Genomic DNA, 17,967 nt, shown 5'->3' on the forward strand with positions numbered 1-17,967 from the left:
TTCAGGGCAGTCCCTTAACCTGCAACACTGAACAACAAGTCAAGGCAGGAGTACGAGGCACAAAGAGAGAAGACAGAGATGTGGTGAGACAGTTCGAAGTTGAGGCATGCAGCATAGTATCAAAATATGAAGACAGGGTAAGTAGTGGAGAGGTCAGACAAAACTGGGAGACTAGCCCAGCTGGAAACAGGATAGACAAAAAAGCATCAGTAGACAGATCACTAGAGATGGACAGAAACTAGGAATCTAAGTTTAGGTAGGGTGTGGGAGGAGGAGCTGCCTAATATATCCCCACGTGGAATGGTATAGGCCAGAAGTAAAACTCTGCAGGACACAAATGCTTAAATTTCAGCACAGTCCAGCCAATCCTCCATATAGCCAGGTGCACACTTTCCAGCTATATAAGGATGCAGTGCTGGAAATACTGCAAGGGACACTTCAGCGTGATGGCCTGACACTGGCGGGAGCAGAGCGGTGAACGCAGTGAGTGAGACGAAGCTGAGAAGGCATGCTGTGCTGTGTGACACAAATATTGATTCAGATATTTAAGGGCCAGAAGTTGTTAAATCTGGGTTTCCACATATTACTAATGATCTTGATTCTGCCAAATGGGTTTTCAACTTTGGATTTTATTCTTGTTAAACCGTGGAAGTGAGGACAGATTCATATATCTATCTATATTTTTGCAGTCTGTACTCGGACTGGTCACCGTTCTACTGAGCCAGATGTGCAATGAGGGTGTTGAGTTCGGGTCAGGAAACCCATGGCCTGTCTGTGCTTTGTGTTTTGTACTCCGACTGTGAAGCACGTATATATGAATACGGCTTTATGCGTACACATTACTAACCATTAGGTTTTTATGCTGCATTCACATGTTGCGGCTGCATTATATTTTCTTAGTGCAATTACAAAAGAACTACATAGTTTTTTCTGCGATTTTGGAAAATCATGGCAGAAGTATGTGTTTTCTGTAAACGCGGCCTAACGTACTAATATATATTACCAAATTTATGACTACTTTTACTTGAAATATGATATATCATTCATTGCAGATTCTTGGAACCAGCAGAACATTGACATACATAAAGGAACATTCTGTAGTGGATCCAGCAGAGAAGAAAATGGTGTTATGTTCAACAAATGTGAGTGTCATTTGAATTCTGTAATCACATAGGGCTTGGAGCAGGGGTGGATTAAGAGTAGCCAGGGCCCCGGACAGTTTAGTAGGCGTGGAGCCCCCCAGTGTGCCGCCCCTGCAGCGGTCGAACTGCTCGGCTCTGTGGGGGGGTGATTACTCATGGCTTGAGGGTCTCCGGATCCGGGGGCTAGGGGCCACACTCAAATGAATAAGGGGGTATTTACAGGGGAGATATAGTTTGTGACACCACCCGTGGTGCACGGAAATTGGGAGTACCGCCGCTGCCGTTGGGAGTACCCGGGGTGATGAAGTGGGGCAGCGAGATGACGTTACCTTCCACAGGTAGGGAAAGGCCCCGGGACTCTTGATGGTATGATGTGGTACAGGGGGAGTGCAGGCTCGCTGGTTGCAGGGGTCAATCAGGTACTCACTCAGCAATAAAGCAGACACTGGCAACTTGGTAACCCAACTCTCTGGATTCCGTCCCCTGCAGCACTGCCTGGTGGTCCGTGACCTGCCTCCTGGCAAAGTATTTTTGAGTGTCTGTTGTGGCCCGTCAGCTTGGAGCTTTCCTGGCCCCGCTCCCTGCTAAGTAGAAGACCTTGCTCTCAGGAGCTCACGCTTGGGATATCAGTGGGCTGCTGGTTGGAAAGCCCTATCCCCCTCGTTGCGCTAGTGCCCCCGATCTCTGAGCTTCCTGGGAACAGTCCATAGAGGTCCTGTCCTCCACAGGTTAATTGCCGGGTTGCCTGAAGCTTCTCCCTGACCTAGGGTCCGTGTACCCCGTTGTGCCTTCGGTACCGGACCGTGATTAGGCCCAGGCTGCTGACCGTCCTCCAAGACAGGTCCCAGGCACCTAGCCTCAATCCCCTGCGACTGGGGGTCCTACTCCTATAGGTCCACCGTCTGCGACCTAGTCTGCTTCTGCTTCCCCTGGGAGCTACAACTCCCTGCTTGCTCAGAGCTCCTCTCAGCTTGAGGACTACCACTGAACTGAACTGACACCTCCCACCTCCCTGTCTGGCCCCTAGGTGGGCGGCCCTATTCCAGCTTAAACTAACCACTGGTGTGCCTGACAGGGTGTGGTGCAAGGTGTATCTAGGATTTTATTTGCTGGTGGAGGCAGTACTGCAGGATAGAGACCCAGAACCATGGGGGGTTGAATCCTGTACAGGGAGAGAAAGATCGTGCAGTACCCTGTGACAACCTGAGTAGTCCAGGGGCGTCACACCAGCACTCCAGGTATCATGTGACATGTCAGATGATGTTTTGAGAGGGCATGTGATATTTCACACCATGAACACATAGTTAGGTCCAGATATATTTGGACAGTGACCGAATCTTCGTGATTTTGGCTCTGCATGCCTCTATTTTTTATTTAAAATGAAGCAACTGACATGCAATTGAAGTGTAGACTTTCAGGTTTAATTAAAGGGGTTAAAGAAATGTCCTATGAAACGAATAGGAATTGCAACCATTTTTCTATAAAGGCTCCTCATTTCAGGGACTCAATAGTAATTGGACATATTTACTTTACCATAAATAAAATATTCTTTTTTTAATTCTTAGTGGACAATCCTTTGCAGGCAATGGCTTCCTGAAGTCTGGAAGACATGGACGTCACTAAACGTTGGGTTTTCTCCTTTGTAATGCTTTCCCAGGCCTTTACTGCAGCTGACTTCAGTTGTTGCTTTATTGGGGGTATTTCTGCCTTAAGTTTTGTCTTAAGCATGTGAAATACATGCTCGATGGGGTTCCGATCTGTTGATTGACTGGCTAGGCCATTGCAAAATATTCCATTTCTTTGCCTTTAAAATCTTCAGGATTTCTTTTGCAGTATGTTTTTGGCCATTGTCCATCAGTACTGGGAAACGTCATCCAATCAACCTTTCTGCATTTGGTGGAATCTGAGCAGAAAGTATCACCCTGTACACTTCAGAATTCATCTACCTGCTTCTGTCTTCAGTCACTTCATCAATAAACACTAGTGTCCCAGTGCCATTGGAAGCCATGCATGCCCATCAAACTGCCTCAACCATGTTTTACAGTGGATGTGGTGTAGTTTAGATCATGAGCCGCTCCTAGCCTTCTGAATACTTTCTTCTTCCCATCATTCTGGTACAGGTTAAACATCATTTCATCTGTCCATAGAATGTTTTGTCAGAACTGGGCGGCTTCTTTAGATGTTTTTGTCAAAGCCTAATCTGGCCTATTTGAAAGGCTGATTCATGTTTGCATGTTGTGGTGACCCCTTTGTATTTGCTCTCATGAAGTCTTCTCTTTATGGTAGACTGTTAGACTGAAACACCTACTTTCTGGAGAGTGTTCTTCACTTGGATGGATGTTGTGAAGGGATTTTCCATCACTAAGAAAAGGATTCTGTGATCATCCACCCCTATTATCTTCCTTAGACATCCAGGCCACTTTGAGGTCCCAAGCTCTCCAGTGTGCTCATTTTTTCCCCAAAATATACCAAACTCTTGATTTGGCCACCCTAACATTATTGCTATCTCTCTGATGGATTTGTTATTTTTTTTTCAGCCCAATGATAGTCTCTTTTTCCTCCATTGAGAGCTCCTTTTGACCGCATGTTCACATGTGTTGGGTTCACAACAGCAGTTTCCAAATGCAAATGTCACACCTGCAATCATCTCCAGACCTTTTTTTTTTACCTTAATTGATGACAGATTAATGAGGGAATAGCCTATGCAGTCCATTGAGATAATTGTCCAATTACTTTTGGTCTATTGAAAGATAGGCAGCTACATATTAAAGAGCTGTAATTCCTAAACTCTTACCCCAAATACTCCCAAATTAAAGCTGAGAATATGAACTTAAAAATATGGTAATGTGGTGGTTTCCTTATTTAGGATACAAATATGTGTATATATATATATATATATATATATATATATATATACATATACACACACACACACATATCTGCACATATACTGTATCTATATGAATGCAGAGGGTGAAAAAATTATTTAACACGTCACCAATTTCTAAAGCTGCAATTGACATTGATTTCTCATCAGATGTCGGTAACAACCCGTGCATTCTACACCATCAAAAAAATAAAGCCATAGATGTCCATAAATTTAGTGATATGAAATGAAAAATGGATATAAGTGGTTGTAGAGGAGACCGGGTTTTATGCCGCGCTTTTCACCAATTCCAAGAGGCAGATAGGGTTAATCCATGTCTTTTATTAAACAAGAAAAGGTCTACGCGTTTCAAGGGACTCAGCCGTCTTCCTCAGGACATTTGTTAATGACAGGATAATGGATTCACCCTGTGATCACGCCAATATAGGAGTTGTGACTGGCACAACCCCTATAGGTGAGTTTTTCCATTAACTTCCTTCCTCACTGTTTATCAGTTAAGATTCTATTGCGCTATCTTGTCCGCAGTTTGTTTCCTCATGCAATGAAAAATGACACAGAGAAAAGTATTGAACATGCTTACAGAAATTTATATAATACTTAGTATAAAAGTCTTTCCTTGTTATGACAACTTCAAGACGCCACCTGTATGGAGAAACTAGTCACATGCATTGCTCAAATGTGATTTTGGTCCATTTTTCCACACAAACACTCTTCAAATCCTGAAGCTTCTGTGAGCGCCTTCTGTGAAGTCCGAGCTTTAGTTACTTTTATATACTTTCAATTGGATTTAGGTAAGGAGAATTGGCTGGACCATTCTATCAGCTTTATTTTCTTTCTCTGAAAACATTTGAGAGTTTTCTTGATAGTATGTTTAGGATCATTGTCTTCCTAAAGTTTCCACCCTCGTTTCATCTTCATCATCCTGGTAGATGGCAGCAGACTTTTAAGAATGTCTCAGTAGATTTGTCCATTAATCCGTACTTCAATTGAATTAAATTTGCCAGTGTTCGCATGCTGAAAAACAGCCCCACACCATGATGTTCATACTTCCCACCTTCATTATTGGTATGGGGTTTTTGGGGGTGATATGCAGTGCCTTTTGGCCTCCAAACATGGAGTGTATTATGGTCTCCAAAGAGTTCAATTTTCTTCTCATCTGACCAGACTATATTCAACCAATGTTTTACAGACTTGTCTAAATGTTGTTGAGCAAACTTTAAATGAACTTGAACATGCTTTTTGTTCATCAATAGAGTCTTGCGCAGTGAACATGCATACAGGCCATGATCGTTGAATGCATTACATATTGTTTTATTTTACAATATACTTGCTGATTCCAGGTCTTTCTGTAGCTCTCCACATGTGGTGGTTGCCTCTTGGACAACACTTCTGATGATTTTTTTCACTCCTCTGTCTGAAATCTTGTGCGGAGTACCTGATCGTGGCTTGTTTATGGTGAAATTATGTTCTTTCCACTTCCGAATTTTGTTCCCAACAGTGCTCACTGAAACCTCCAGTATTTTGAAATTCTTCTATAACTAATGTCATCACTATGTTTTGCAATAATAAGGTTGCAAAGGCCTTGAGATAGCTCACTGGTTTTAATGAGATGTTTCTTGTGTGGTACCTTGGTAATGAGACACCTTTTTATATGTCATCAGTTGAATCAGCTGATATTATATAGGGACAGGATTGCTTTCTTATTACTGATAGATATCTTACCTCTCTTTCTTCATGTGTTCAATACTTTTTCCCTGTGTCATTTCTCATTATTACACAAAACTTTATTTATGGACATATACGGTTTGATCACTTTGCCTATGTGGATTGGATGAGTTGTTACCTACATCTGGTGAGAAATTCATGTCAATAGCACCTTTAGAAATATATTTACTAAGAAAATTTGTGACGTGTTCAATACTTATTTCACCTGCTGTATATATATGTAGATATACAGTATTTATACATAATGTATATATAAGATTCCTGATTAAGAAAACCGCCATACTGTGCCGCTGAACAGACATGCAACACACACACAACATCTATATATATAATTGCCTTATTCTGTCTGTCTGTCTGTCTTGCTCCAAAATTGTGTCACCGTGACAGTGTCGTTACAGTGACAACTGTCGGATTGGCCGCTGGGCTCGGCCTGCCCCCCCCCCCCACGGATTGGCCGCTCGCCTCGGCCTGGACCCGCCCCCCACATGGATTGGCCGCTCACCCCGGCCCTCCGCACGCATCGCCCGCTCCAGCGTACACCGGCTCCCGGTACACATGTGCAGGGAGCCGCCATACGCTGACGCCTCGCCCGCTCGCCCCCGCTACACGTTGGCACACTCGGCCCCGCCCTTGGCGGACATAACCTTGCGATGCTGGGATCGTGACGGAGTCGGTGTACGCTGGTAACCATGATACACATCGCGTAACTATAGGAAGCGCTTCCCTTAGTTACCCGATGTGTATCATAGTTACCAGCGTACAACGGCTCCCGGTACACATGTACATACGCTGACGCCTCGCCCGCTCAGCCCTGCCCCCGGCACACGTTGCCACGCTCGGACCTGCCCCCGGCGACCCCAGCATGGGGGATGGAGCACGATGGGGGGTGTGCAGCATGGAGGATGGAGCACGATGGGGGGTGCGCAGCATGGGAGATGGAGCACGATGGGGGGTGCGCAGCATGGGGGATGGAGCACGATGGGGGGTGCGCAGCATGGGAGATGGAGCACAATGGGGGGTGCGCAGCATGGGAGATGTAGCACGATGGGGGGTGCGCAGCATGGGGGATGGAGCACGATGGGTGGTGCGCAGCATGGGAGATGGAGCACGATGGGGCGTGCGCAGCATGGGAGATGGAGCACGATGAGGGGTGCGCAGAATGGGGGATGGAGCACGATGAGGGGTGCGCAGCATGGGGGATGGAGCACGATGGGGGGTGCACAGCATGGAGGATGGAGCACGATGGGGGGTGTGCAGCATGGAGGATGGAGCACGATGGGGGGTGTGCAGCATGGGGGATGGAGCACAATGGGGGGTGCGCAGCATGGGGTATGGAGCACGATGGGGGGTGCGCAGCATGGGGGATGGAGTACGATGGGGGGTGCGCAGCATGGGGGATGGAGCACGATGGGGGGTGCGCAGCATGTCGGATGGAGCACGATGGGGGGTGCGCAGCATGGGGGATGGAGCACGATTGGGGGGTGCGCAGCATGTCGGATGGAGCACGATGGGGGGTGCGCAGCATGGGGGATGGAGCACGATGGGGGGTGCGCAGCATGGGGTATGGAGTACAATAGGGGGTGCGCAGCATGGGGGATGGAGCACGATGGGGGGTGCGCAGCATGGGGGATGAAGCATGATGGGGGTGCGCAGCATGGGGAATGGAGCATGATGGGGGGTGCGCAACATGGGAGATGGAACACGATGGGAGGTGCGCAGCTTGGGGGATGGAGCACGATGGGACGTGCGCAGCTTGGGGGATGGAGCACGATGAGGGGTGCGCAGCATGGGGGATGGAGCACGATGAGGGGTGCACACCTCCCCCCAAAACACACACACACACCGCCACACGCGCACCGCACACAACACACCACACACACACTGGGAACCACAAACACCGCCCTACACAGACACCCACACACACACAGACAATGCTGCACACACACAACACATAAACACCGCGGAACACACAAATATATGCACATACCGCGCAACACACACATTGCACAAAACTTACCTCCCCCCAAAACCCACACACGCACTCCACACCCACACAAACCGCGCAACACACACAGCACCACACACACACAACGCTACAGACACACAGCGCTCCACAAACAATGCAACACACAACGCAACACACAAACAACACCGCTCTCACACACCCAGACAACACCCAGAACATTTACAGCGCCCTACACAAACACTTGGCAACTACACACAACAACATCTATATATATAACAAAAATCATACATTAACTACACAATACGTAAATTCTAGAATACCCGATGCGTTAGAATCGGGCCACCTTCTAGTTAATTTATAAGTAGCCATTGTGCAACCCGCAGTTCCAAATATAAACTGATAAGTCACAACTGTGTCCCATTAACTATAATTAGCCACTTTATCCTCCACCCAATAAGTATATAAATTAATTTGACCTTGTACGTTTGTCCTTCTTTCTGTTTATTTTATTTACAGTATATACTCCCCAAGTCATGTACATGCACCCCTCATCCCCAATTTTTTATGTCATATCCTCTCTCTCACCCACATTTCATTCATGTTATAAAAAAAAAAAAATAAGAATTCTTATCCTTCCATACGAACTCCTGTGACTCCACTTCCTCTTGCGGCCGTTGTTTACGTGCTAGTGCATTGACATCTTTGCACCGGCCAAGTCATACAGTACAGACCAAAAGTTTGGACACACCTTCTCATCTCCAGAACAACTGTTAGGGCTCTTCACTTGCGATTTCTATGTGCGAGTGCGATCCGATAAAAAATCGGATCGCACTTGCACCAGTGTTAATCAATGAGGCCGTGTCCTCTTGCTAAATTTTTAACGGCACGACTCGTGCTCTCGGTGAAATCGCAGCATGCTGCGATTTCACCGAGTCTCAGCTCTCGCACCTCAATGCAATCCTATGGGAGCGAGAAAATAAACAGAATACGGGTGGCATGTGCATGTCATACGGGTGGCATACGCATGTCACACGGATCTTTGACATTTGCATACAGCATAGGACTGGCTACCGGAGGAATCTCCAGTAAAACCAGTACTGGCCGTGGTTACATGCACTGAACTCCGGAGCTGTCACCTGAGCTCAAGAGTGCAGCCTGAACAGCAAGCGCCGAGTGATTGATTCCCCGGCGATTGCTGTTCAGTTCATGACAGCTGCGGACAGACCGGGCAGAACTCTGGAGCTCAGGTGACAGCTCCGGAGTTCAGTGCAGGTAACCGTGGCCAGGACTGGTTTTACTGGAGATTCCTCCGGTAGCCAGTTTGACGCTGCTTGCATAAACACTCACATAGCACTAGCATGACGCTCGCATGTCATACGGATGCTAGGTGAGGAAAATAACACACACCGTACGCAGACCCACACGCAGATCATACACAGGACATTCAACTCACATTTGTAGCCGAGTGTCGCTGTGAATTTTAAAACGCAGGTGGAGAAGAGCCCTAAGGGCTCTTCTCCACTGGCGTTTTTTTTCTCCAAATTCCATCGCATGGAAAAACGGATTGCAATCGTGCCGTTAATAATTTAGCAAGAGGACACGGCCTTATTGATTAACACTGGTGTGAGTGCGATCCGATTTTTTATTGCACATAAAAATCGCAAGTGGAGAAGAGCCTAAGAGGAGACTTTGTGCAGCAGGCCTTCATGGTAAAATAGCTGCTAGGAAACCACTGCTAAGGACAGGCAACATGCAAAATAGCCTTGTTTGGGCTAAAGATCACAAGGAATGGACATTAGACCAGTGGAAATCTGTGCTTTGGTCTGATGAGTCTAAATTTGAGATCTTTGCATCCAACCACCGTGTCTTTGTAGAAAAGGTGAACAGATGGACTCTACATGGCTGGTTCCCACCATGAAGCATGGAGGAGGAGGTGTGATGGTGTGGGGGTGCTTTGCTGGTGATACTGTTGGGGATTTATTCAAAATTGAAGGCATACTAAACAAGCATGCCTACCACAGCATCTTGCAGCGACGTGCTATTCCATTCGGTTTGCGTTTAGTTGGACCATCATTTATTTTTCAACAGGACAATGACCCCAAACACTCCTCCAGGCTGTATAAGGGCTATTTGACTAAGAAGGAGAGTGATGGGGTGCTACGCCAGATGACCTGGTCTCCACAGTCACCAGACCTGAACCCAATCGAGATGGTTTGGGGTGAGCTGGACCGCAGAGCGAAGGCAAAAGGGCTAACAAGTGCTAAGCAGTAATCAAAACAAAAGGTGGCTACTTTGATGAACCTAGAATATAAGACATATTTTCACTTGTTACACACTTTTTTAAGTATTTAATTCCTGTTTTAATTCATAGTTTTGATGCCTTCAATGTGAATCTACAATTTTCAGAGTCATGAAAATAAAGAAAACTCATTGAATGAGAAGGTGTGTCCAAACTTTTGGTCTGTACTGTACGTAAGGTGGCAACAACTTCCTGACATTCTCTATTGTCAGTAACAGAGCTCCATAAAGGCTCCTTGCCTGGTGATAAGTGTCGCAGATAGTGGTGCACAAAATATTTTAATGAGGGCAATCTGGCAATGGTCCCCCTGGAGCCCTAAGCCCCGGGCCATAGCCCAGATTGCTCTCATTGTAATATGCGTCTGGCTAGAAGACACAAGACAAGCATCTTGTTGTAATTTTTGCCTCTGGCTAGTTTGTAGTTTGGTGTGCTTCTATTATACCACTAGCTGTAGTACCCGGCATTGCCCGGGACAGTAACTGTCTCTGTCTCTCTCCCAGTCTCTGTCTGTCTGTCTCTGTGTGTCTGTGTGTGTCTATGTCTCTTTGTCTATCTTTCTGTTGGACTGTTTCAGTCTCTGTCTCTCTCTCTGTGTCTGTCTGTGTGTGTCTGACTGTCTCTATCTCTGTCTGTCTCTCTCCCTTTCCCCATCTGTATCTTTCCCCAGTCTGTCTCTTTCCCCAGTCTGTCTTTTTCCCCGTCTTTCTGTGCCTGTCTGTCTCTGTCTGTTTCTATCTGTCTCCCCACCGATATCATATTACCTCACACATAAACTTCTTATACTATGAATGTCCTTTGTTCCTATAGCATTCAATCAGCGCTGCTATTAATGACCTGTAGTTTCCAGCTCCATTGACTTTAATGGAGATGGTTTTTTTGAAGAGTAACTGTAAAGTGTGGGGTTAAATTTTCCCGTCAAAACATAGTCTATGACGTTCCCTGAGTCACATGAGGTGTCTGTGCAAAATTTCGTGATTGTAAATGCGACGGTGCAGATTTTTTTAGCGGACATACAGTACATCCATAGACACATACATACATACACACATACATACACTCAGCTTTATATATTAGATGTATTTACTGTATATAAGGTCCCTTTCACACCACATTTCTCTATACTTATATGGACTGATTTATCAACCAGTTTCCTTCCAGATTTCCAGAGTAAAACCGCTTGGAAGGTTACCAAATCAATTTTTTGTGCAGCTTACACTTTTACCAAAATTCTGCAACCTTGGTGTTTTTACAACTCCGTACACTTTTTGAAAGTGGTCTAAGCTTACCCCAAAAATTCATCATAATTTGTCACAAAAGTAGCGTATATCATGACATATGTATGCCATCTCATACTTACTGTACACTTCATATGGTCGCTGAAGAATAGCCAAAAGATATGGTTCAAACCTCTTAATTTAATTTAGTGCACCTTACAACAACACACACTTCAAGACTGAGGGTCAAAAACTTTTCTTAAAATCATTTCTATGAAGAATATTAGTGTTTTCTGTTAAAAATGTTTTGGGAAAATTATACTCCTTGCAAATCTGACTTTCATTTGCAAGAACTACAAACAGTATCATTAACTAGGGGAGACTGAGGAGACCCTGTTCTAGAGATACATAGGGGTCTCATTACTATTATAATTACAAGATGATACAAGATAAATACAAGATTATACTGGTAATTGAACACAATCTTGTTGTCAAAGTAAAATTTTACATTTTCATATAATGAATATTCTAAATAAAAACAACAACATCTTAGGTTCAATAATAAGACCTAAAATGCGTAGCTCTGCACATGCTGCATATAACTTGTTTTTGTACCACTATTTTAAAATTACAGAATAAAGTTGATTTTTAACTAACTTTTTTAAGCTGGACTTTGAGTTTTGGATGTTTTTTGTTCATCAAAGTAACAAAAATTACAAATACTTTATTGCTTAGGAATTAAAATTAGAGATGAGTGTATCGCAACCCCGCTCCATGGTCCAGATCAGTGCTCTGGAGTTGTGTGATTCGCCGGACTTTGTGATGTCATCTGTGCGCCTGATCACTTATATGCGAATATACTATATTAAATTAAACACTTGCATAATTAATTATTGGAAAACTTCAGTATCTTTGTAAAGAATTATGAGATGTCAGAGCATCTGGAGCCTAATCGCCTTGTTAATATACGGTAAACAGTTTGCTAGTAAATTCCAAAACTACAGTTAACACAGACGTAACGAGGACAAGTGGCTAATTTGACCTGTCTATAAATTAAGTATACAAATTGTTAGAGAAACTTGATTATTAAAATACCTCTGTTTACATAGCGTTTTATGTTCAGTGGCTTCTTTCCATTTTCGGCCATCAAACTTATTAAAGGTGGGCACCAAGATATAGTTGATTACGTCTTGCTTTCCGCCTCAACTAGGCGTATATGGCTGAAAGCGATGTCCGACAGAGCATACTGTGACTCTGTCTATATCATTATAGAAAATGGTCCTCTCAGTGCATACGCCTGTATCCCTTTTTGCGAAGTTTGGATGTAAGCTCCAAACAGAACCACTGAACCTAAGGTCATAAGCTATATGAACATAGCCTAAGAGATTTAGAAAGATAAAAGTAGAAAAACCAGTGAAAGGGAATTTGTCAGCAGGTTTTTGTGCCCCAAACTAACGGATATCTAAGTAAAGTCAATATAAAGGAAATTAAACTCATAGCTTTGTTGTATAAAGGCAATTTCTCATTTTTTTAGAAATGCCATGCACAATATTTATGCTAATAAGCCACAAGTACAGTGGGCCTGATATTCCACTTATAGTTTGGTTTCCTCTCTCCTTTCTCTGCCCGCCACCAGCGTCCGATCATTGACCTGTCCCTGCCCCAAGATCTCATGCAGATGCCATCATTCCCTGGTCATCAGAAACTTACTGCACAAGCACCACCCAGGGGATGACGGCCCAAGATCTTGGGAGGAGGAGCTAGATCACTCAGACTAGAGTGACTTGTCAGTCAATGACCAGAGGCCTGTGGCGGGCGAAGTATATAGAGTTTGAATTCGTTTCATCCAAGATCGAGTCACTTAAGGCACATTTTACTCTAACACTGGTATTTTATTTTTTCATTTTAGATTTCACTTACAAATTTAGTATCTGTTGATGAAAGGCTGGTTTACACTCCTCATCCAGAAAACTCAGAAGAGTAAGTAAAGTAAAATAGACGTTTATTTTTATGTTTGCTTGGTTTTAACATTTATAATCATGGTTAATTCAGTGGTTAGTGATATCATTTGCAATTATTATTATTATTTTTTTAAACATATTTTATTTGATCTCAGCGAGCACATATCATCAACAAGAGAACATGTTGTTACATTCCATAAAATTTCTCCGAATCGTACAATGCTTCTGTTACATCATTTTCTTTTTCATTGTCACAACAATTTCATCTCCATAGAATTATCTTAACAATAACTTACTTTAACTTAACAAACTAACCTATTTGTTCCCTTCAGTTGGTCCTTTGGATGCTCCCTACCTTCAGTGTCCCTGCAATGTCTTCCACACAATACCAAGACGTGTGTTCAAATGCTTTAATTAATTGGGTGATTTCTGTCTGTGTGAAGCTTTGCTCAATAAATGTTCTCCACTTTTTGAAGAATCTTTTAGTGGACTTCTCCTTATGTTTCTCCGAATCCAGTTTGTCGTACATCATTATTGTTTTTAGGGTATCAACTATTTCTGTATTTCTCGGTGTCTGTCTTATCAGCCAATTCCTAAGTAGGCATTTCTTAACTACAAGCAATACTAAGTTTATTACACCTGTAATGTGAGCACTTGCTCTGTCAGTTTCCGTAGGAGCTTCTTGCAATTATTTTTTTATTGCTACCTACAGAGAAAAGCTTGGAAGGACACATATAAAAATATAACCTTTTTTTAAATTGACAGCTCATTCATGCAACCCAAACCAACACTAGTGTTTTAGAGGGCATATGCATTAAAAAGATGACCATGGACCCTTCAGGTCTGATATCTTGTCCACTTCTTCCCGCCCCTATCCATTTAATTAATAGATTTCTCCTCATGTGTGTGTATAGGGCGAAACCTGTTACTCAAGAGGAGTGAGGCTTGGAAATACTCCCGGGTCTGCCTCTTGGACTAGTCACCTGTAACGTCTGCCCAGGTCCACAGTTTCAGGATGGCTGTCATGGACAGACTAGAGGCAGGCCGCCCACTAAGCAGGATCCCGAGAACCCCGAAACCCCTTAATCCCTGTACAAGGATCTAGAATTACTACAGAGTTCAGCAGGTTGCTGCCCATGGAAGGCTGCAATCCAGGGAAGAATGCTCGTCAGGCTGGGTCAATCCAGGAGGTACAGAAAAGGGACAAAATCGGAAGGCACGAGCGTAGTCAGGAAATCAGGCTAAGGTCAAACTGGAGATGGCAGCAAAGTACAAAAAGGGCAGGCAGGAGAGTAGTCAGAGAGCAGGCAGAGGTCAAAACACAAGGAACAAATATCCAGAGCAGGGCGTGAACTAGAGACAAGCAGTAATAACTAAAATATATCTGGCAGGGAGAAGCAGACTACTGAAGGTATAGGAAGGCTGTTGTGCCTTCCAGTAGGCTGGAGCTGGAAGCTGATAACTTCACCTGGAAGGCACACACCACCACAGTAAGCCAGTGGTACTGCAAGTCACAGGCCTACCAAGCCTGGTGGATGGATGGAGACTGCGTTCACCAGAGCTACTTTTTCTGTCTCCACCTCTATCACCGCCACCACCCACCGTGGGAATGCAGCGGTGCCTGGTGGCCGGAGCAGAAATCACAGCCGCAGACTCTGGTGGAGACAGGACATCACCTGATTGGCATGGTCCCAGCTGGCTTTTCAAAGCAGTGTTTCACAGTCAAGCACACCTAGCTAAAATAACAGAGGCAATGTTTGATTCTTGACGCTCTTACTTTGGACAGCATGAATCAGCTGTCAGGGTCTTTTAAACTACTTTTAGTCTATTCATAGACTTAATACACAATGCAGATCAGCCTAAATCTCTGAAGTGACATTTTAGCACTTGGACCATGCAGCTGCTGCACAGAGATCATGAAAATGAATAAACTATGAATATACTAGATGTTAGAAACAGGCAGAGATTATTTACTACCATCTCTGCCTTCCTGATCGTTATATACACAGTGCTGAACACATAGCCATTACTCTTCTCGTGCTAGTGATCATGTGACCATCCTTCAGACCCAGTTCAATTATGTAGCACAAGCTGAAGGCTCTATTTGGAAAAGAGGGCCATATCTCAAGGATGGAGAGGCACAGGTGGAAAAAAGAAGCAATGTTAGATTCAAGAGAGCAGAAATATTTACACAAGATGTTGAAAAAAACAGATATTGATGGCAGTTTCAGGTCCTCTTTAACTACATATGTTTGTTGTTTGTTTTCAGCCTTTTGCTGAGCTCAATGTTTGTTTCATTCGCTGACAGTTGTCAGATATTATAAAAATGGAAGGAAATTGGAACATAGTGTATATTGGAAAGTTTAATATAAAGTTATAAGCAACTAGATCAGCCTACTCTGAGAAAAAAGGGGGGAAAAAATGAAAATGAATTTAATATTCTCTTGTGCGGCTGCCTGTAGGCACATGGTGAGTATATACAGAGCCTCACTGAATATTCACTCTATTTCCTGTATGAATGTCATTATAAAGCTCTACCTCCTACGGTATATACAGTGTTTCTTGTTTAATATTGTGTCTTGTTAGAATTAGTTCTCTATGTGGTTTTTCATTGTAGGACGGTACTGACACAAGAAGCCATAATTACTGTAAAAGGAGTCAGCTTAAGCAGTTACCTAGAAGGACTAATGGCCAGCACCATCTCATCAAATGCAAGAAAGGTAAGACCATAGGAAGTACTGACAAAGCCCCCCCCCACATACTTTAGATAGCTATTGGCTGAACAATGAGTAGTTCTGCCTCTCCCAAGTGCTCCCATGTTATCTATGAGATAGACACTTGCTGACATCCCTGGTGGCAGCTTATCTCTGGAGAAAAAAAAAACAGCAGCCCGAAACCAGAAATGCCTGATCCCTGTGTCCCCCAGCATCATCTGTTGGAGGATATTTGGAAAGCCCCCATACACATTAGTCTTTTGGCCACACCTGTTTATATTGACGGGATTCTGCCAAGGGTAGTCTGATATGTATAGGGGCCTTGAAGTGATCTTCCCACCAGGAACAACATCCCTGCCTGACACCTAGCTGTAACGGCCCAGTTTCCTAGTTAGGTTCATAGGAAACCAAGCACATGGCACATAGTGCAAGAACGTCTGTCACAAATAAAGGTTATCAAGAACAGCTTTTTCCCAACTCCTGCTCAATTTTTGGCTCCTGTGCCTGAAATCAGACAGCATAGAGGCTGTCAGTCAAGCAGGGGGAAGCAGCACTGGGTGGGGAATAGCGCTGGAGTGACAGAGGCTTCAGGTCAACCATATCCATTTGTATATCAATACAAAAGCTCATTTCTCAGTAAGGCCACTTTCACACTTGCGTTCAGCACAATCCGCCGCTATGGAGAATAGCGCAGTCCGTTAACGCACTGCGCTCTTCTCCATAGACTTGTATTGACGACGCACTGTAACGCAAGTGTCAGCGTTTCATTCGCTGGATGGCGCTGCAGCATTACTTTCACGCAGCGTCGGGCGGAGGAAACGCTACATGTAGCGTTTTTTGGCTCGTTAAAATAACGCACCTTGATGGATTCCGTTGGAATGAAAGTAAATAATAATAATAATTTTATTAATTTATATAGCGCTATTAATTCCACAGCGCTTTTAATAAACACATACACCAGAAAAAATACTTTATTTGTAATAAAAGAGAAAAAAACACCCTCGTTCACCACTTTATTAATCCCCAAATACCCCTCCAGGTCCGGCGTAATCCACATGAGGTCCCGCGACGCATCCAGCTCTGCTACATGAAGCTGACAGGAGCGGCCGTAGAACACCGCCGCTCTCTGTCAGCTCCAGGCAGCAACTGAAGTGAATCGCGCTGTCAGCGGGGACGTCACTGAGGTAGTGTGTGCGGTGATGATGGGTGCGGTAGTGCTGGTGTGTATTCGGTGATAAGTGCGGTAGTGCCTGCATGTGTGCAGTGATGATGATGGGGGCTGTAGTGCCGGGGTGAGTGCAGTGATGATGATGGGGGCGGTAGTGCCAGGATGTGTGCAGTGATGATGATGGGTGCGGTAGTGCCGGGGTGAGTGCAGTGATGATGATGGGGGCGGTAGTGCCGGGGTGTGTGCAGTGATGATGATGGGTGCGGTAGTGCCAAGGTGAGTGCAGTGATGATGATGGGTGCGGTAGTGCCGAGGTGAGTGCAGTGATGATGATGGGTGCAGTAGTGCCGAGGTGAGTGCAGTGATGATGATAGGTGCGGTAGTGCCGGTGTATGTGCGGTGATGATGAGTGCGGTAGTGCCGGGTTGAGTGCAGTGATGATGATGGGGGCGGTAGTGCCGGGGTGTGTGCAGTGATGATGATGGGGGCGGTAGTGCCGGGGTGTGTGCAGTGATGATGATGGGTGCGGTAGTGCCGGGGTGTGTGCGGTGATGATGAGTGCGGTAGTGCCGGGGTGTGTGCGGTGATGATGATGAGTGCGGTAGTGCCGGGGTGTGTGCGGTGATGATGATGGGGGCAGTAGTGCCGGGGTGAGTGCAGTTATGATGATGGGGGCGGTAGTGCCGGGGTGAGTGCAGTGATGATGATAGGTGCGGTAGTGCCAGTGTATGTGCGGTGATGATGAGTGCGATAGTGCCGGGGTGTGTGCAGGGATGATGGGGGTGGTAGTGCCAGGGTGTGTGCAATGATGATGATGGGGGCAGTAATGTCGGGGTGTGTGCAGTGATGATGATGGGGGAGGTAGTGCCGGGGTGTGTGCAGTGATGATGA

The 17,967-nt window shown here is 44.9% G+C and overlaps 1 protein-coding gene across 1 annotated transcript in view; it reads left to right on the plus strand.

The window, feature by feature from the left end:
- Positions 1-17,967, plus strand: part of PRELID3A (PRELI domain containing 3A) — a 63,980-nt gene that overhangs the window by 27,407 nt on the left and 18,606 nt on the right. The window contains exons 3-5 of the mRNA XM_075314568.1: positions 1,053-1,142; positions 13,143-13,213; positions 15,812-15,914. Of these exons, the coding sequence (XP_075170683.1) occupies positions 1,053-1,142; positions 13,143-13,213; positions 15,812-15,914 (264 nt within the window). The remainder of the gene's footprint in view (positions 1-1,052; positions 1,143-13,142; positions 13,214-15,811; positions 15,915-17,967) is intronic.

The sequence above is a fragment of the Anomaloglossus baeobatrachus genome, chromosome 6 (genome assembly GCF_048569485.1).
Source record: "Anomaloglossus baeobatrachus isolate aAnoBae1 chromosome 6, aAnoBae1.hap1, whole genome shotgun sequence".
Lineage (NCBI taxonomy): Eukaryota > Metazoa > Chordata > Amphibia > Anura > Aromobatidae > Anomaloglossus > Anomaloglossus baeobatrachus.